Raw genomic sequence first — 20,675 nt, 5'->3', positions numbered from 1 at the left:
GTGCATGAACCAAAAGGTAATGGATTCAGTCCAGGATGGAAGAGAATGAACAGTCTGTGAAACTTACAGAGCCTGTAATCCACTCAAGATTTCAAATAATAAAACATTCACCTGAAATTTAAAGCCTCTTGGAAAGTTGCATCCTATCTACGAAAACATTCCATAGAATTCTTTTCATAATCAATTTTCACAGTGATAACACTTTAACTCTTCAGTTGCTGATATTATTACCAAGATAAACTTGTCCTCATGGGTGTGGGAGATGAAGTGGATCCATTGTGTTTGATCTCTGGTCAAGTGACTCTCGCAATTTCTAATTATGTTCTATATCCACAATATTTATTTTTACATCCATCGAAGCCTACTTCTCAGATCTTTATGTACACCAAACAATAGATACCTGGTGAGTTCAGATTATATTAAACACTCTTTCCATAACTTTTCCAATGTCCATTGAATCAGAACAAGGTGAAGCAGGAAGAAGTGTTGAAATTTTAAATGATCTCTAAGGACCCTAAAAAAAAAAAAAAAACAATTAGACAGAAATCCTAACCATTACTGGTCTATAGAAAAGAATCCCAACGTGTCTTTTTCATGAAATTGCAACAGTTGACTAACTAGAGTTGCAACAAGTTGGAGTTATGCTTGATATGAGTTGAAACAGTTTGGATGTGGGCATATGAGGTTATATAGGTAATACATACTTAAGGAGGTAACAAGTATGAATCCAAAAATTTATAAGGTATACTTTGTAAACAAAGATGAAACATTTAACTAGTTTTCACTATCTCACCCTTCCAGAATTTGCCTTCATCTACTGACCCCCTGTGGACTTGTTGGTTTAGTGCCATCACATTAAAACTAGTCACATGCATCTTGCTTACCTGTGTTCTCTTTGTTTGAAATTGTTCATGTTTCTCTCTCCTAGTATGCTCTTATAAATGCTACTATCTGTATCACTTATTTTGTCTATAAGGTGGTCTCCTTCATTGTCCACTGTGTAACCATCCTCTGAGTATACAGATATTTACATGTCTATGTATATAGATGTCTGTGTCTATATGTATCTATAATAGATATTTATATCTGTATATACATAGTCATGTCTATATGTACATAAGTATTTATATGTCTATGTATATAAATATCTATGCCTCTGTGAACCTAGGTATTTATATATCTATGTACCTAGAATGTATATTTCTTTTTTTGTCCATTTATTTTTATTACTTGGAGGCTATTTACTTTATAATATAGTAATGGTTTTTGTCATATATTGACATGAATCAGCCATAGATTTACATGTTTTCCCTATCCTGATTCCCGCTCCCACCTCCCTCCCTCCCCACCCAATTGCTCTGGGTCTTCCCAGTGCACCAGGCCCGAGCACTTGTCTCATGCATCCAGCCTGGGCTGCTGATCTCTTTCACCCTAGATAATATACATGTTTCGATGCCATTCTCTTGAAACATCCCACCCTCGCCTTCTCCCACAGAGTCCAAAAGTCTGTTCTGTACATCTGTGTCTCTTTTTCTGTTTTGCATATAGGGTTATCGTTACCATCTTTCTAAATTCCATATATATGTGTTAGTATACTATATTGGTCTTTGTCTTTCTGGCTTACTTCACTCTGTATGATGGGCTCCAGTTTCATCCATCTCATTAGAACTGATTCAAATGAATTGTTTTTAATGGCTGAGTAATATTCCATGGTGTATATGTACCACAGCTTCCTTATCCATTCGTCTGCTGATGGGCATCTACATTGCTTCCATGTCCTGGCTATTATAAACAGTTCTGAGATGAACACTGGGGTGTATGTGTCTCTTTCAGATCTGGTTTCCACAGTGTATATGCCCAGAAGTGGGATTCCTGGGTCATATGGCAGTTCTAATTCCAGTTTCTTAAGAAATCTCCACACTGTTCTCCATAGCGGTTATACTAGTTTGCTTTCCCACCAACAGTGTAAGAGGGTTCCATTTCCAAGGGGATTTTAAAAAACAGCCTCTGAGGTTCCCAAATTTCATGTGCATCACCATCAATTGAAAATCTTGCTTAGAAAACATGAATTGCAGGGCCACAATTCAAAATTTTCTGATTAGTTGGGTTTGGGTGGGGCCCATGGTTTACAACAAATTGAATTCTTTTTTTTTTTTTTTCATTTATTTTTATTAGTGGAGGCTATAACTTTACAATATTGTAATGGTTTTTGTCATACATTGACATGAATCAGCCATGGATTTACATGTATTCCCCATCCCGATCCCCCCTCCCGCCTCCCACTCTACCCGATCCCTCTGGGTCTTCCCAGTGCAGCAGGCCCGAGCACTTGTCTCATGCATCCAGCCTGGTCTGGTGATCTGTTTCACCCTAGATTATATACATGTTTCGATGCTGTTCTCTCAAAACATCCCACCCTCGCCTTCTCCCACAGAGTCCAAAAGTCTGTTCTGTACATCTGTGTCTCTTTTTCTGTTTTGCATAGTTAGTTATGTCTATAGGTACATATATATTTATATGTTTAAGTATATAGATATTTATGTCTCTATGAACCTAGGTATTTATATATCTATGTACCTAGAATGTATATTTCTATGCACATAAACATTTGTATGTCTACATACCTAGACATTTATGTCTCTAACTGGACATTTACATATTTATGTACCTAGATATTTACATTTATGTACACTTATGTATATACAAATAGATGTCTTACCAGTATAACAGGGCCTGTAGAAAAGGGAACGCTCCTACAAAAAGACCTGACTCTGCAACTGAACAGCAACCAAAAAGAAAATACATTCGGTTCACCTGCCACCAACAACACATGGTATATCAATGTTACTACAATATGAAATATAGGTTACTTTAAAAAAAATAATGCTTAGGGGGACTTCCCTGCAGTCCAGTGGTGAAGGTTCTGTGCTTCAAATGCAGGGGCCAATGGTTCAACACTTGGTCGGGGAACTAAAAATCCCACATGCCACATGGCACCGCCAGTAAATGAAAAAAATTATTAAAATAAATAAATAATTGTGTTCAGAAAGAGCACACAAGCTTTTGGGTGTTTCTTCAGCTACATTCCATATTGAATTACAGTCTTGAGTTAAAACTTGAAAGTTTTCACTTTCAAGGTAGTCACAACTGGGCATGAAAAAGTCCTGACGCCTTGTGGCCATTCCCTGCAATAGCGACCTTAAAACTTATGCTTATGAGAACATTTCACGCAAAGATGCGCTCAGCAAAGGACATAAATGTTATGGACCTAACAGAAGCAGAAGATATTAAGAAGGGGTGCCAAGAAAACACAGAAGAACTGTACAAAAAAGATCTTCATCAACCAGATAATCACAATGGTGTGATCACTCATCTAGAGCCAGACATCCTGGAATGTGAAGTCAAGTGGGCCTTAGGAGACATCACTACAAACAAAGCTAGTAGAGGAGATGGAATTCCAGTTGAGCTATTTCAGATCCTAAAAGATGATGCTGTGAAAGTGCTGCACTCAATCTGTCAGCAAATTTGGAAAACTCATCAGTGGCCACAGGACTGGAAAAGGTCAGGTTTCATTCCAATCCCGAAGAAAGGCAATGCCAAAGAATGCACAAACTACTGCATGATTGCACTCATCTCATACACTAGCAAAATGATGTTCAAAATTCTCCGAGCCAGGCTTGAACAATACGTGAACTGTGAACGTGAAGATCTTCAAGCTGGTTTTAGAAAAGGCAGAGAACCCAGAGATCAAATTGCCAACATCCACTGGATCATTGAAAAAGCAAGAGAGTTCCAGAAAAAAATATATTACTGCTTCATAGTCTATGCCAAAGCCTTTGACTGTGTGGGTCACAATAAACTATGGAAAATTCCCAAAAGGTGGGGCTACCAGACCACCTGACCTGCCTCTTGAGAAATCTGTATGCAGGTCAAGAAGCAACAGTCAGAACCAGACATGGAATAACAGACTGGTTCCAAATCGGGAAAGGAGCATATCAAGGCTATATATTGTCACCCTGCTTATTTAACTTCTATGCAGAGTACATCATGAGAAATACCGGGCTGGATGAAGCACAAGCTAAATTCAAGATTGCCAGGAGAAATATCAGCAATGCAAATGACACAACCCTTATTGCAGAAAGTGAAGAAGAACTAAAGAGCCTCCTGATGAAAGTGAAAGAAGAGAATGAAAATGTTGACTTAAAGCTCAACATTCAGAAAACTAAGATCATGGCATCTGGTCCCATCACTTCATGGCAAATAGATGGGGAAACAGTGGCTGACTTTATTTCGGGGGGCTCCAAAATCACTGCAGATCATGACTGCAGCCATGAAATTAAAAGACACTTACTCCTTGGAAGCTAAGTTATTACCAACCTAGAAAGTATATTAAAGAGCAGAGACGTTACTTTGCTAACAAAGGTATGTCTAGTCTAGGCTATGGTTTTTCCAGTGGTCATGTATGGATGGGATAGTTGGACTATAAAGAAAACTGACTGCTGAAGAATGGATGCTTTTGAACTGTGGTGTTGGAGAAGACTCGAGAGTCCCTTGGACTGCAAGGGGATCCAACCAGTCCATTCTAAACGAGATCAGACGTGAGTGTTCATTGGAAAGACTGATGTTGAAGCTGAAACTCCAATGCTTTGGCCACAAGATGTGAAGTGCTTACTCATTTCAAAGTACCCTGATGCTGAGAAAGATTGAGGCCAGGAGGAGAAAGGGACAACAGAGGATGAGATGGTTGGATGGCATCACCGACTCAATGGACATGAGTTTCGGTAAACTCCGGGAGTTACCAATAGACAGGTAGGCCTGGCGTGCTACAGTCCATGGGGCTGCAAAGAGTCAGACAGGACTGAGTGACTGAATTGAACTGATAAGGGGAAAGAATATGAAGAAGAATAAATATATATATATCTATATCAAGAATAGATATCTATATGTATACCAGATCAGCTGGAATGTAAGGGATGCTGATGGTGACTGGCTCTGACTCTCAAGACTTCAATCGACTGAAGCTTGGAGTCTCCCACAGCCGAAGACGCTTAATGAACATGCCTGTAAGTTAAAGTGTTAGTCACTCACTCATGTCTGACTCTTTGCAACCCCATGGACCATCAGCCTCCTCTCTCCATGGGATTCTCCAGGCAAGAATCCTGGAGTGGACTGCCCCGCCCTCCCCTTGGGATCTTCCACACTTATGGGTTGATCCCGGGTCTTCTGCTATGCAGAGATTGTTGACCATCTGAGTCACCACAGAAGCCAGAACATGCCTGTACTCATAGATTAAAGCTTACCCAACTTTGTGGTTTACAGAGACACTGCTCTGGAAAGCGCCATGGTGTTCTCCATAGTTCTGCAAGTAATACACTTTTCCTTCCCATGAGCTTTGGCTGGGTTGCACCTTCTGGCTCTACACCCACCAAGAGATAAACTCGCTTTTCTGGTAACATTTCTCCATCCAGACTCCCAACCACCACTTGACACTAATTCTACAGTCAGTCGCTTTGCTTCCAATACATGGAAATCACATTAATTTTCTGTGAGCAAAGCTACCTAAGGGCCAGAAACAGTGTCCCCATTTTACCTTGTGAAGCCAGTAGGTGGCAGGCAAACTCAGCTCAGTGGATCCACAGTCCTCCAGATTGATGCCTCGGCTTACAGAAAACACTTGCAAGGCTTTGAGGTTTTATTTATACCTCATTTCTGAAGGCTTTTCATACCCACATTAAATATACAGATGGCTCATCAGTGCCACTTCTACTTTCAGGTTAAAAACCCTCCAAGTTTTTTCTAACATCCTTATTCCACGCGTTGTGTTTATATCTTCTATCACACGCTGTTTATCTTGTGTCTCATCAGAATGCAGTTAATTACACCGTTTCCCTTGAATAATGCAGTACTCACCACAAAGAGTTCTTGACAAAACTGGATTTGATAAGGTAGGGCACAGGTGGGCCTAGGATAAACTCTGGGAGCACGGTTACAGTCTGGTGGAGCCGATATACGAGTTGAGGGCACTGGAAAGAAACATTCAGCCTGAGGACCACCCGCCCACTTGAGGATCCAGGCCTACGAGGCCAGGCATGAAAACAAAGAAACCAGCCAAACTGCGCCTGCGCACTGGAGGAGTGACAGACACGCCCACAGAGCAGCCAATCCCCGAGCTGTGGGGCGGGGCCTCCATCACGCTCTGCACACCTCCAGGCGCCTATTGGCCAGACTGTCTCAGTCACATCACCGATTGGTCACTTGTGCCTGACAGGGTACAGGCAGGCTGCTGGCCCTTCACTTCACCTCAGCGCGGAAGGACTGGACTTCGCTTAACCTCTAGCTCTCTTGGGGACAGGGTGGGCAACGCGGCAGGACAGCTGGGAGGCTGACAGGAAAGCGCCCTGTGCAGCCCTCATAAACCGTTAGCCTAATGGCTTCAAATTCCAGGGTGGGAGGTCCGAAATCCTGTCAACTTTGAGTAACCTGAGTCCTATTCTGAAGGGGGCTTGCGTCTCGTCAGCTTAGGGATTACAAGTCCCTTCACCCACAGAAACACCAAACCCCTTAGTGCTGCGACCCTCAAATACCTAGATTAACCCCAGTTCCCCTCAGCCTGAGGCACCCTAAAAATACCACCCGCAGAGATACCAAATTTCCTCAACCTCACAGAACCTGAATCCCTCCGCCTGCGAGCTCTTGAAACTTCCTCCTCAAGAGCCTAACTGTCCTGCCTGTCAGAGACTTAAAGTCCCTTAATAAGAAACCCCCGATTTCCTCAGCCTCACAGATCCCAAGGTTTATCACCCTGCACATTCTACATTAGCCAGAAGATCCCCAGTCCCCTCTGTCTGAGGACCCGAGTTACTTCAGCCCTTGGGACCCAGATCTCCTCAAGCCGAGTGACTTCTCCCTTAGACGTAGAACCTACGTTATGCCCAGATTTTTCTGAATGTCCAGGAGGAGATCCTCAAAATCCTTATTGGAGAAACATTCCCTCTGCTGCACTGGAACAGAGCCCTGATTTCAGCCTGACCCCAGTCCAGCGGTTAGGGGTTTCCGGGTCTCCTCAAGAATCCCTCCGTCACCCACAGACACTTCCCTCCCAGTGCCTTCCCTCAGAGGGCCTGAACTGTAGGGGAACCAAAGAAACCAAATCTAGTTCACATTAGGCTGATCTGTCATATCTAGTCAGGATCCGTCCATCCCACCAGTACCCTCCCCTGACTTTCCCCTCACCTTCCTGCCCTGGACACTCCACCCAAGGCAGACAGACCAGTTTCTGGACACTGTTCTGAGCTATCTCAGCACCTTCTTCTTCCACAGGCACCTTGGCCTTGAGCACTCCAATGGCCATGAGGACCAATAGATCTCCAGAGGAGAGCACTGAGGGAGATGCCGGGAGAACAGAGTGGAAGCCCATGGTGAGAGGTGGAGGCGGCAAAGCTGGGCTCTAAGCCAGCTCTATAGGAAGGACACGGTGCTGGTACCTGAAGCACCACAGACTGCTTGCCTGGGCAGCTGAGTGAACTTCCCTGTGACTGTACACAGGATGGGAATGCCTGGTCCTGTCTGACATGGTGAGGGTGGAGTGGGAGAAAACAGGACACTAGCTTCGTCAACTGCTCTGTGTCCAGGGAGAGTTAGGAAAATGCTCAGTGTTTGTTCAGGTAAGCAGGACACAGTCGGGAAGGAAAGTCTTCATCCCTGTCTCACACAGACCATCCAGTAGCTTCAGGCTACTCCCTGCACAAAAGGTGGAGGAGAAGCCTCAGCTCTAAGGTCTGACTTAGATTAGTAAATCACTGATGAAATCTATTATGTTCCTTAGGACAAAGATGCTTTCAAAGACATCTCCGTATACTTCTCCAAGGAAGAATGGGAAGAGATGGGAAAATGGGAAATAATCCGATATAGGAATGTGAAAAGAAACTACGAAGCGCTGATTGCTATAGGTAACAGGAAGTGCTGGGTGCCTGTGAGCCTGGGAAACATGAAGCAGGTCTTCACCCTCAGTGTTCACTTGGCCCGCTCTTAGGTGGCTCCATCTGCTCACAGTTCCCTTTGGTGTGGAGACTAACCTGGAGGAAATGTTTACAGTTTTGCACCAAAGGGAGGTTGACCCTGCAGTGCAGAGCTCACCTCTTGCCTTGTTCTAGACTCCCCCAGCCCATCCCACTGATTCCCTGACGTTGTGACACTTCCCATGGCTTCTGTGCTTTGTTTCTCCTTCTTAGGACAAATGTTTTGCTTCTTTCCAGGTTTCGGAGCCACTCGACCGGATTTCATGCCTCACCGCAGGCAGGTCATCAAGCCCCAGGTAGATGACACTGAGGATTCTGATGAAGAATGGACACCAAGGCAGCAAGGTGAGAGGCCGGGAGGATTTGGAGGTGTCTTCCTGAAACCAGCCTGGGCTTAGGTCTCAACTACATCTCAGCCATTAGCAAGGAAAACATAATTTTCAGCATTCCGAAGTGGTTGTGGCCAAATATTTACATAAGCCTGAATGAAGATGAATGTATAAGTTTTCCCTTGTAATTCTCAAAAGTTTTATGGTTAAAATGTATGATTCTTTTTAAAAAACAATTATTTTTGCTAAGCATTCTTAGTGAAAGGCAGTTAAAGGAACCTTAGAAATAAGTTCACCAAACAGATTTAATACTAATCTCATTGGTTATTGGATCAAATCTCTTCGAAAAGGAAATAATTAACATATTATATCAAGATACATTATTTATGTATGTATATAAAACAAAACCCATGATCTTCTTACCCTAAGGATAAACTAATTCTATATTTTGATTCTGGGAAAGAATTGGAGAGAACTGTTTATTCTGCATGATCTTTCCCACATTTCACTGACCAGAGATGGCATCAGGTAAATAAAATGAAGTACACTTATTATAAAATAGAAGTGAGCACTCACTTCCTCTTCAGCTGCTCAAAGAGTTTAGAAGAGTTATTCTTCCTAGACTGGAGAAAACAATTTAGATAGTTCTATGATTCTCCATCTGTGGATTTCTGTTCTCCCAGATTTTTAAAAATTATTTATTAATTTTGGCTGCACTGGGTCTTTGCTGCTGTCCATGGGTTTCTCTGGTTGCAGTAAGTGTCTTCTCATTGCAGAGCATATACAGGCTCTGTAGTTTGTGACACACAGGCTTAGTTGCCCTGCAGAAAGTGGAATCTTCCTGGACCAGCCATCAGACCTGTGTCCTCTGCATTGGCAGGCAGATTCTCATCCACTGTGCACCAGGGAAGTCCCTCTGTTCCCTGAGGCTATTAAAAATAGGGAATTGGACATGAAAACCAAACATTTGGTTGTCTGTAAAGGTGTTAACATAAGGAGAGATTCTTTACAGGGAATACATACGCCTCGGTTCACCATACACCTGCACGTCTTTATTTACCTTTTTAACAATTTCTGAGTGTATGACACACTGTTGCTAACTATGTGCACGTTAGTGTTAGTGGCCATAGTGTTAATTGCTCAGTCATGTCTGACTCTGCGTACCCATAGACTGTAGCCCACCCGGCCTCTCTCTCCATGGGATTCTCTAGGCAAGAATCCTGGAGTGGGTTGCCATCTCCTTCTCCAGGTGATCTTCCCAACCCAGGGTTTGGGCTTGCATCTGTTGCATCTCCTGCATTGCAGGTGGATTTTTTACCGCTGAGCCACCGGGGATATATCCACATTGCTGTATAACAAATCTGTAGAAATATTACATCTTGCGTGACTGAAGCCCTAACCCACTGAGTGACAATTCTCCAATCCTTCCTCCTCACAGCCCTTGGCAACCACGGTTATATATTCTGTTTCCATGGATTTGATTAATTTAGATACCTCATAGAAGTGGAATCGGGCAATATTTGTCTTTTTTGATTGGTTCATTTCACTTAGTATAATATCATCAAGGCCCATCCATGACGGAGCATATGACAGAATTCTTTTTTAAGGCCTCAAAACATTCCGTTGTGTGCATGTGGATGTAATAGCTATAACATATATCTAATATATAATCTTTATCTTTTATCCAGCAATGAACATTTAGATTGCTTACACATCGTGCCCATTGGGAATAATGTGGCAGTGACCATACATCTGCCCACTATTTAGTCAATATCTTGCTTTCAATTCTTTATGGAAACACACTCTTGAGTGAGATTGCTAGATCATACAGCAGTTCTAATTTTCTGTCGAAACTCCATACTATTTTCTAGAAAGCTTGCAACATTTTACATTGCCAACTGTAGTGTATAAGGGTTCCAATTTATCCATATCCTTACCAAACTTGCTATTGTCTTCTTATACATATTGCCCATCACAGAAGGTTTCAGTTTGTATTTCCCTATTGATTAGTAATATTGAGCGTCTTTTGATATGTTTGTTGGCCATTTGTGTATTTTCTCTGGAGGAAGGTCTATTCAATTCCTTCTCTCACAGTTAGTCAGCTCAGACTGCCATAACACAACAGACTGCATTCCTTAAACCAGAGAAATTTGTTTTCTTAAGTGCTGGAACATGGAAATTTGATATCAAGGTGCCATCATGGTCAGTCAGTTTCTTTTCCTGGCTTATCGGTAACCTTCACACTGGTGTATGCTTATTAACCCCTTATCAGATGCATATTTTACAAATATGTTCTACCATCCTGGAGGTGGAATTTTCAACACTGTTCAGTGTCCTTTTGCTGCACAGAGATTTTAAGATTAATCTCATTTGTCTATTTATACTTTGTTACTAATACTTGTGCACCTGGTACCATATCTAAGAAATCACTGCTGATTCAATGTCATGAAGCTTTACCCTTGTTTTCTTCTAAGAGTCTTATCAAGTCTTGCATTTAGGTCTTCAATCCATTCTGAATTGATTTTTCTTCAAGATGTATGATGTTCATTATTTTGCATTTGGTTATTTTGTTTCCCCAGCACCGTTCATTACAGGGATTAAACTTTCCCCATTATCTTGACACCATAGATGAAGATCATTAGACCATGTATCCAAGAGTTTATTTCTGGCTGTCTATTCTGTGCCACTGATTGTCATATCTGTCTTTATGCCAGCCAGCTTCCTCAGTGGCTCAGCAGGTGAAGAATCTGCCTTCAGTGCAGGAGACACAGGAGATGCGGGTTCAATCCATGGGTTAAGACGACCCCCTGGAGAAGGAAATTGCAACCCTGTCCAGTATTCTTGCCTGAGAAATCCCCTGGACAGAGGAGCCTGGTGGGCTACAGTCCAAAAGGTCACAAAATGTCAAGAAGACTGAGTGACTAAGCACACATTTTTTGCCATATCTACACTCTTTTGGTTCCTGTACCTTTGTACTATGTTCTGAAATCAGAGGCCTCCAGCTTTGTTGCTCTTTCTAAGATTCTTTGCCTATTTGGGGTGCTCTGAGATTCCGTGTTAACTGTTGGATGGATTTTCTATATCTGAAAAAATTTCCATTCGGATTTTATTAGGAATTGCTTTGAATCTTTAAATTGCTTTGGGTAGTATGAACAGCTTAATAATATTAAGCCTCCAAATCCATAAACATGAGACACCTATCTATTTATTTATGTCAGATTCCTTTCTGCAATACTTTGTAGTTTTCAACATGTAAGTCTTTCATTTCCTTAAGTTTATTCCTAATTACTTCATTTTTTTCAATGCTATTACAAACAAGATTCTTTGTCCAGTGTCTAAGATTCCACACTCCCAGTGCAGAGAACTTGGGTTCAGTCCCTAGTCAGGGAACTAGATCACACATGCCGCAACAAAGACCTGGCACAAACAAATAAATAAAAATATGTATATATTTTTAATTTAGCTCTTGACTGTAGCTTTAAAAAAATAAAAAATAAATAGGATTGTTTTCTTATTTTCCTTTGCGGAATGGTCATTCTTCATGCATGGAAAGATATTTGAATGTTGATTTTGTACCATGCAACTTTCTGTGCAGGATTTTTGTGTGTGTGGATTTAAAGATTTTTCTGCACATAAAACCATGCCCCTGTGAGTAGACATAATTTTACTTCTTTCTTTCCAAATGGAAGCCTTTTTGTTTCCATTTCTAACCTAAAACCCTGGCTAGGACTTCTATATATTATGGTGAACAGAAATGTTGATAACGGGCATCCTTGCCTTTTTTTCTTGATCTTTTTCACTGATGACTATGATGTTAGAGGTAGATTTTCAATATATGACATTTATTATATTGCAGTCACTTCCTCCTATTTCTACATTGTTGAGTACTATTGTCATGAACGACTAGTAAATTTATTAGATACTCTACGGAACATCAGATGAGGCACAGATGAAGTTTCTGTTTTTTTTTTTTTTTTTTTTTAATTTTAAGAAAATTATGTAATGCTCCCAGTGGAAGCACAGAAGTTGATGATACAGAAATCATCTTCCATTCCTTCTTTGGTAATCATTGTCTTTGTCACTCTCTGGCTTAGAATTATGTATCCTTAGTTAGAATACCCAGAGTTTGGAAACATTTCCCAACCAAAACACTGCTTCTCATCATTTTTTAGGTAAACCTTGCTCGATGGCCTTGAGAGCGGAGCACAGTAAACACCAGAAGGTGAGTATTTCCCAAATCCTGTTGCCAAAATATCCTCCTCATCGATCCAGTCACAGGTGAGAATAGGAGGAAACACAGAGATACTGGAGACGGCTGCCTTCCTATCCTGGATCTTTAGCACACTGTCTGATATCATCACCACCTTTACAGTTAGTAAGAACAAAAGCAGTAGTAGGCAGTTCTGTTGTTACATTATTTTCATAATATTTCAGACTTTAAGCGTTATAGTAAGTTTAACTTACTTAAACCTTAAATCAACCCTACAGTACTTATAAGTAGGTATAGCTATCACCATTATAGATTCAAAAAATGAGGTAAAAAACATTTGATTATATGCCTGAGATCACAGTGTCACTGGTAGTGCAATCTAAACCAATGCACGTTCTCTAAACCGCTTACAAACTGATTAAAATTTCCATAGTTCTATGAAGCTTATTCATATATCTTTATATCATTCATCTGAGAGATGTTTTCAACCTCAGTTTTTTTGTGCTGTGCTAGGGAGGGATATGCTAAGACATCTGACTAAGGGAAGCTTAAGGACATGCTGGGCAGTTAGTAGAGTGGACAGTCCAAGATGAAGAAGGAGACAGGATCCCTACCTCAGAGCCTCCCACTCCAAAAAGAGGAAGCAACTCACAACCCTGAGAAGCCTCAGGTTTATGAGTGAAAAGCAACAAATAAGAAAATAACAGAAGGACGTCACATAGATTACCCACTTTTGAGTAGAAACGCATCATCTGGGCATCATTTCAAATGCTCATTCTTGCAGGAACAGCTCCTCCTCTGAGCTCTAATAGGCAACTCTCCTGTTTGGAATCATTTGTTTAGCCTGCCCCTGTGTTGTGAGCTTTGGGAGGCTAGCCCACACCCATTCATTCTCAGAAGTCCAGGCCCAGCTCAAAGCCCCTGAGGGCCCCCTGAATGTTTTGTGAATGAGTGACTCCACACTTAAGCATTCATCTAGGAGTAGAAAGGTCAAAGGATGCTGAAGATAGTATCTGTGAGGTAGACTTCAAATATAGATGCAGTTTAGGGAATAAATTGATACCAGGGATGTTCGCTCATGTTCTAACTGTATTAAATAGCTCACACAACAATTTGGTGAAGGTTATTAAATTTCATGTCCACTATAATATTAAGAATTAGCCTGTATACCAATTAATGGATCAGGAAACTGAGGAGAACCAGCTAGTCATACAGCCTTGTTCAAGGAGAACTGATGAGACCAGCTACTTTAATTCCAAACATTGTCTCTAGGACATGGCAACCTGCAACTTCATCTCTTTTCCTTTATTGTCTAAATGTGTTTCTGCCGATCGTCTTTTCTCTTCTTAATCTCACTGCATTGTCACCTTATTTTCCAGATGTGTTTTGTTCCCTCTGTAATTTTCCATACTTTCTCGTCCATCAAACGACCAGTAATTAATAGAAACCCCCCGGATCTCTCTACGAGCCCTTACCTTCTTCTTTCCCTGGCCTCCAGCTATTCTCTCTGCCTTGCTCTCACTTTTTTGCAGAAAGTTGCAGGGGAAGAATCTTAAGATGAATTCTAGTTTTGATTCACTATCCACCTAGGTCCTTTTGTTACTCTCCAGTGTTTAGACCACCCCCCTCCCCCCCCCCAAAAAAAATCAGGTATTTCCAAGAATTGTCAAAGTATTAACTAAAGTCATGCATGTGAAAACACTTCATAAAGTCCTAAAAAACTAAAGAAATGAATGTTGTCTTTTACTCACATGGAAGAGAATGTCCAGGGCACCATTAAGTAAGGAATCTAGTTTGATGGAATTGCCGGGAGCAGCAAAATCACTGAAAACAAGTGGCTCCAAGCAGGCTCAGAAACCAGTGCCCCATCACAGAAAAGCAAGGACCCCTGGACAGCACCCCAGAGAAAAAGTCGGTAAGAGAAACTTTGGGGAGTTCCTCTAATTAGTTCCTCTAATCCCTGAGGAAAAACTAATAAGTATGGCCTAGGTGTGTGGCATGGACTTTGGGTAGGTGGGGTTTAAGCTGGACTGGTCTGAGACATGAAGCTAGCACTGGGGCCTTGGGAAAATCTTATACATTTTCTGAGGTCCTGATTGCTGTCTTTAAAGTGAGGATAAGGATACATAACTCATACAGTGCTTGAAAGCCTTACATTAAATGCAAAAGTCTGACACCTAAAAGTAGTTCAATAAATCCAGCTGTGACAATGGGAACCGTGCTTTGTTAGTGTTTATGCCCAGACCTCTGCTCAGTGCCTTATGTGTCGTGTGCCCTTAACATATATTTTCTGAGTAGATGTGTTGGTGAACTATTTCCTAAGTTAGAAGGTTCGGAAGTTAAACCTACTAACGGGAAGTGCAGAACGCTATCACTGAACTGGGCAAATGTGGTCATTGGAGCCTCAGTCTCCTGAGCCAGTAGTTAAAGGGAAATTAAAAAAGGTATAGAGAAGGGACTTCCTGGGGGTGAAGTGGTTAAGACTCCACGCTTCCACTGCAGGAGGTGTGGGTTCCATTCCTGGTCAGGGGACTAAGATCCCACAAGCCAAGAAATAAATAATGGAACAATAAAGCATAAAATTACAAAAGTAAAAGTTTGAAAAATACATGTAAGAAAGTTTTTAAAAAGTGTATAGATGGACAAGTAGGAGAACTCACACTTTCTGATAAAACAGGGACTAATTCTCCAGACCCCACCAGCCTTGCTTAGCTTCTGTTCTCCATCTTAGAACTCAGAGGAAAGGAGACTGGAGTGAAGCGGTACAGTCTACGAGAAAGAAAGGGCCATGTGTACCAAGAGGTCAGCCAGCCCCAGGATGATGACTACCTCTGTGAGTGACCCTGCTGGCCCACTCATGGAGAAGGGGCTACGAGGCCTTGGTCCACTAACCTCACCCCACCATTTGGTCCCCCAGTCATCCCCTTCCTCTATGACTTGAGGTGCAGGATCGAGGACAAATGCCATTGTTGCAAGAAGGGGGACCCCTTCCAGGGCCCGAAACTGGGCTCTTGTCTAACACTCGGAACTGAATTGTCCAAGGAGACACATGCGGACAAAGCAAGAGATTTTATTGGGAAGGGCACCCAAGTGGAGAGCAGTAGGTAAGAGAACCCAGGAGAACTGCTCTGCCTCGTGGCTCACAGTCTCAGGTTTTATGGTGATGGGATTAGTTTCCGGGTGGTCTTTGGTGAATCATTTTAATTCAGAGTCTTTCCTGGTGGCACACGAATCTGTCAGCCAGGATGAATGCTAGCGAGAGGGATTCTGGGAAGTGGACAGACATGCGGTGTCTCCTTTTGATCTTTCCCGAACTCTTCCGGTTGGTGGTGGCTTATTAGTTCCGTATTCCTTATCAGGATCTCCTGTCATAAAACAACTCATGCAAATGTTTACTATGGTGCCTGACCAGGGTGGGTGGTTTCAATCAGTGTGCTTCCCCTAACAACTCCCCCCTGAGAGACTTTATACTCAAGATGCTTCTTGGGAATTGGGGCGGAGGTCTCTTTCTTCTGTAAATTTTTCCTGCTGTGCCTGGGCATGGGCCTGCCTAGCAGAGCAGAAGTCTCTCTCTACCTGATCTAAGTTGGGGTGTTCTACATCTGAAACCAGCTTTTACTCTTGTAATAATAGCAATTTAGTTTGAAACTGTTGGTGCCTCTCAGAGATGAAATAGACAGGGGCCAAACAGGAGACCTTCCAGGATGGTCATCACTGGTCCCCAGAAATAGGAGGCAACATTTGGAGTGAGGGCTGCAGGGTTTGTGACTTTTATTTTTTTTTGCTTGGCTGGTGGTGAAGGAACAGAGCTGTGCTCCAGGAATCATGTTTAGTCTAAAGTTACCATCTTCCACCTGGGTGGTGGCTCCAGTTCTGTAGAAGAATTCAAAAGACATTGTTATGCGTATTTCTTTGAGTAGGAACCAGGACCCTGTCTCAAGGCTGCACCACCATATGATTGTTTCTCCTGTTTCAGTATTCTCTCCCTTCCCTGATTTGCAATCATTTGAATCTACCCTTTGGAACTCAGGGAAGGTCAAGGAGGCTGAAAGAAGCCTATATCTTACAGATGAGAAATGGGGAACATACAGCAGATCTGTACTCCACAGCCACCACCCACAGAGTCCTGCTCAGTTTTAATTTAGGGAACAGGGCAACTATGACTGTGATAAGTTTTTGTCAAAATGGGGCATAGGGCCACCTCAGCTTGGAGAAGAGACACTGATTTGGAAGTATTCCTGAGTTCTAAGTCCTAGATCTGAGCCTTGTATGATTAAAATCTCAATCTTTTGGTCAGCCATTTTGTTGTAACAGACCCAATTAGTAGTAGCTGGAGGAGGGATAACTGGAATTTTAATAGACAAAATAAATCTCTTCTTTTTAAAAATAGGCCTGAAAAAAAAAATAAAAAAAATAAAAATAAAAATAGGCCTGAAACCCAGTCTAGTCCTGGCACTTCAGGGAGACTTTTAGCCAGGTGGCCAGTTGTCTAGTTTTATAAAAAGTAAGGTAGAAGTTATTAGCATCCAGCAGACATTGTTTTGAGAATGGTGGCATCTAAGCCTGACACGACTCAGAAAACTCAAGTGTTTAGCAATATAACGTCTAATCTGAAATTACACCCATAGCAACACCTCGTTATTTTCCAGGATGTCTGAACCATAGCTGAGTACTCTATTTTGATTTGTAGTCGTAAAATTTTCCATAATAGCCAAAGCAGATGTCACCACTACTGACGTCAGTGTTTCTCTAGGTATGAGAAGATGCAAGAATTGGGTCTCATAACATCTCTTGAAAACATCTAACTATGTGAAGGCCTGTTCTGCCAGTTTTTTTCAGAGCACCGAGTGCCTCATTCCTGATTTTCACCCTGAACTCCTTTCAGGGCTGTTGAAAGTCAGCAGTTGCACAGGCCGTGATTTAATCTCTGTAGATGTAGATGGCAAGTGTCAATCTTCAGTTGGCAGAGCCCCTTTTTGCTCATAAACTTGACCATGATTTTGAGGGGGGCATTTCATGACCATTTTATCCCATGGTGCTGAGAATGTCCATTTTCAGGTTTGGCAAAGATTTTGTTGACAGGCCACTCAATGTGCTGTTACTGCACTAGGCCATTAAACAGTATCCAAAATTCTCTGGACCACCTGTCTTACTAGCCTCTTGGTCCAGGAAGACATTCCCTCTTGTTGCCTTTTTTCATATCTAGAGTTACACTGTTATCATCATCGATCTCATAGGGAACTATATATTATTTTATCAGAGGCCTCAGGCACACATTTGGTGGTGTAAAAAACAGCAGTTTTGTAAAACAGGTGAAATACAAAGAGCATAGCCAGCAGTATTAGTAAAGTCACAAATAAGACTTAAGAGCTTCCATTAGATGTAGCCCAGTATATCCCAGGGCGTCTGACTTAGTCTACTCTGCACGAATCTTTATCTTGCATGGAAATTTTACATTGGCACCACCATCTATAAGGCACATAGCCCAGTTTTTTAGTGTTACTAGACTGATTATCCTTAGTATGATTTAATTGTTTCCAACACAGAGGAGACTTTAAACCTAAATTACCATAGCCTGGTGTTATCTGTATAAATCATTCTCATAATTGTGGGAGATTTTTTTTTTTTTTTGATAAAACTTTTCTTGTTGCTCTGATTAAGCCTGAGTAATAGAAAAAAGCTCAAATTTACGGCCAGAGTCAGAGCAGGCATTATTAATTGGCCCAGTGAGGGGATCCCATCTAGTAGCATCACAGTGACCTGAATATGACTATAATTTTTTTTTTTTTAAGTAAATTTTTTCAGGGCCAACCAGTTAGAATCTTATATTAGAGAAATTTACCAAGGTAACCCAGAATTGGATACAGGTAATTGGCCACAAGCCCAACAATTGGATTGATTAATAAAACTAGCATAGGATCAGGCCTATGATAGGAAAGCATTTGATTTATATGCAAAGGTCTAAGAAGTCAAGAAAACATTATAAATGATCATACGAAGCAGATCCTGCATCTTGGGCAAGCTGATAGGTCTCCAATCCTCAGCTCAAGCTGAGGCCCTTCCACCAGATTCCTGCGTCCAGGACCAGGGGACTAGAAAAATGGGAAGGATAGGAAGGGCTAGGGAGAGGAAAGAGAGAGGGAAGGGGAGAGGTCAACAAAGTCTCTTGCTCCTTACCAGTCGGGGCACTCTGGCCAGTTGTCCACATCAGGAGAAGACCAGGGACAAAAAAGTCCCAGTTGCAGCCACTGGGTCTGGCCCATTGGCAGGCAAGCTGGGCCCTGAGTACCCCGAGTGGTCAGGATATCAGTCTCAGCGAAGAAGAGTCCCACCAGAGTCGCCATTTGTTGCAAGAAGGGGGACCCCTTCCAGGGCCCAAAACTGGGCTCTTGTCTAACACTCGGAAATGAATTGTCCGAGGAGACAAATGCTGACAAAGCAAGAGATTTTGTTGGGAAAGGGCACCTGGGCGGGAAGCAGGAGGTAAGGGAACCCAGGAGAACTGCTCTGCCTCGTGGCTCACAGTCTAAAGTTTTATGGTGATGGATTAGTTTCCGGGTGGTCTTTGGCGAATCATTTTAATTCAGAGTCTTTCCTGGTGGCTGACACATCCCTCAGCCAAGGTGGATGCTAGCTAGAGGGATTCTGGGATGTGGACAGACATGCGGTGTCTCCTTTTGATCTTTCCCGAACTCTTCCAGTTGGTGGTGGCTTATTAGTTCCGTATTCCTTATCAGGATCTCCTGCCATAAAACAACTCATGTAAATGGTTACTATGGTGCCTGAACAGGGTGGGCGATCTCAAACAGTGTGCTTCCCCTAACACCATGAGTGCCCCAGTTCTTTCGAGGAGGTCGTTACGACCAGCAACTTCACTATAATTCTTCTCATCCCTGTACTCACCTCCAGATTGTGAGGAGTGTCAGAACTTCTTCATCGACAGCTGTGCTGCCCATGGGCCCCCAACCTTTGTAAAGGACTGTGCAGTGGAAAAGGGGCATGCCAACCGCTCAGCCCTCACTCTGCCCCCTGGATTAAGCATCAGACTGTCGGGCATACCTGATGCTGGGCTTGGAGTGTGGAACGAGGCGTCCGATCTGCCACTGGGCCTGCACTTTGGCCCCTATGAGGGCCAGATCACAGACGATGAAGAGGCCGCCAAGACTGGATACGCCTGGCAGGTGAGAGCACCCGTTTCCCTGTCCTCTGGCCTCTAACGGCTTGTGTGGTGGGGGGTACTTCATGTCTACATGCGAGGACGCACGTGGTGATAACATGGTCAGCAATGACACAGTCAGCCCTGGGTACTGTGTGCCCTGGGCGTCAACAGAAGACTTCCATCTAAAGGTCAGAGTAGAGGTGGGACCACAGTGTATAGACACTCAGGACCTCTATCTAAAGGTCAGAGGAGAGGTGGGACCACAGTGTAGAGACACTCAGGACCTCTATCTAAAGGTCAGAGCAGAGGTGTGACAATTGTGTACACACACTCAGGACCTCTATCTAAAGGTCTGAGGAGAGGTGGGAACACAGTAATACAGACACACAGAAGTGACTCCTCCCTTGTGGAGCCCTTGCCTTCAATGAACCAAGAGACTCAGACTTGGAATGATGAATAAGGGGCTTACTGTGTGGTCCGACTGGCAGGTGAATCCATGCAGGCTGAAAAGCTCCAATGACTACAGAGGGAAATAGCTCCTCTATATCTTCCTACCAAGAAAAAATAAAAGAAAGAGGAAAGCTTGTAACTCTTTCTCTGACACTCAGATCACCAAAGCAAGGAACTGCTACGAATATGTGGATGGAAAGGACACGTCTTGGGCCAACTGGATGAGGTGAGTGCAGTTAGTCTGCAGTGTGTAGACATTGAGACTCCCTCCATCCCACGCCCCTTTCCTTCTCAACCCGGCTCCCTCAACAGCATTAACATCTTCTTTCCTCTTTTCCCTCCATATCATGCTCTTTCATTTCAAAAGACACTAGAAAGAAGCAAATAAAAATATGGCATGTGCCGTCAAGATACAAGTCTATATGCTGAACAAAACTGGTGGACTTGAAAACAACTTGAGGAGTCTAGATTCACCAGGGACACTTTAACTCACTTAATGGACACTTACC

At 42.6% G+C, this 20,675-nt stretch overlaps 1 protein-coding gene across 1 annotated transcript in view; it reads left to right on the top strand.

Moving 5' to 3' along the window:
* The first annotated feature begins 7,349 nt into the window (after nucleotides 1–7,349).
* Nucleotides 7,350–20,675, top strand: part of LOC133052981 (histone-lysine N-methyltransferase PRDM9-like) — a 62,588-nt gene continuing 49,262 nt past the window's right edge. Inside the window, exons 1-8 of the mRNA XM_061137737.1 lie at nucleotides 7,350–7,425; nucleotides 7,833–7,949; nucleotides 8,256–8,363; nucleotides 12,520–12,569; nucleotides 14,316–14,472; nucleotides 15,289–15,390; nucleotides 19,467–19,738; nucleotides 20,325–20,392. Of these exons, the coding sequence (XP_060993720.1) occupies nucleotides 7,350–7,425; nucleotides 7,833–7,949; nucleotides 8,256–8,363; nucleotides 12,520–12,569; nucleotides 14,316–14,472; nucleotides 15,289–15,390; nucleotides 19,467–19,738; nucleotides 20,325–20,392 (950 nt within the window). The remainder of the gene's footprint in view (nucleotides 7,426–7,832; nucleotides 7,950–8,255; nucleotides 8,364–12,519; nucleotides 12,570–14,315; nucleotides 14,473–15,288; nucleotides 15,391–19,466; nucleotides 19,739–20,324; nucleotides 20,393–20,675) is intronic.

This window comes from Dama dama, chromosome X (assembly GCF_033118175.1).
Source record: "Dama dama isolate Ldn47 chromosome X, ASM3311817v1, whole genome shotgun sequence".
NCBI classification, from domain to species: domain Eukaryota; kingdom Metazoa; phylum Chordata; class Mammalia; order Artiodactyla; family Cervidae; genus Dama; species Dama dama.
This window is presented reverse-complemented; position numbering and strand designations above follow the sequence as displayed.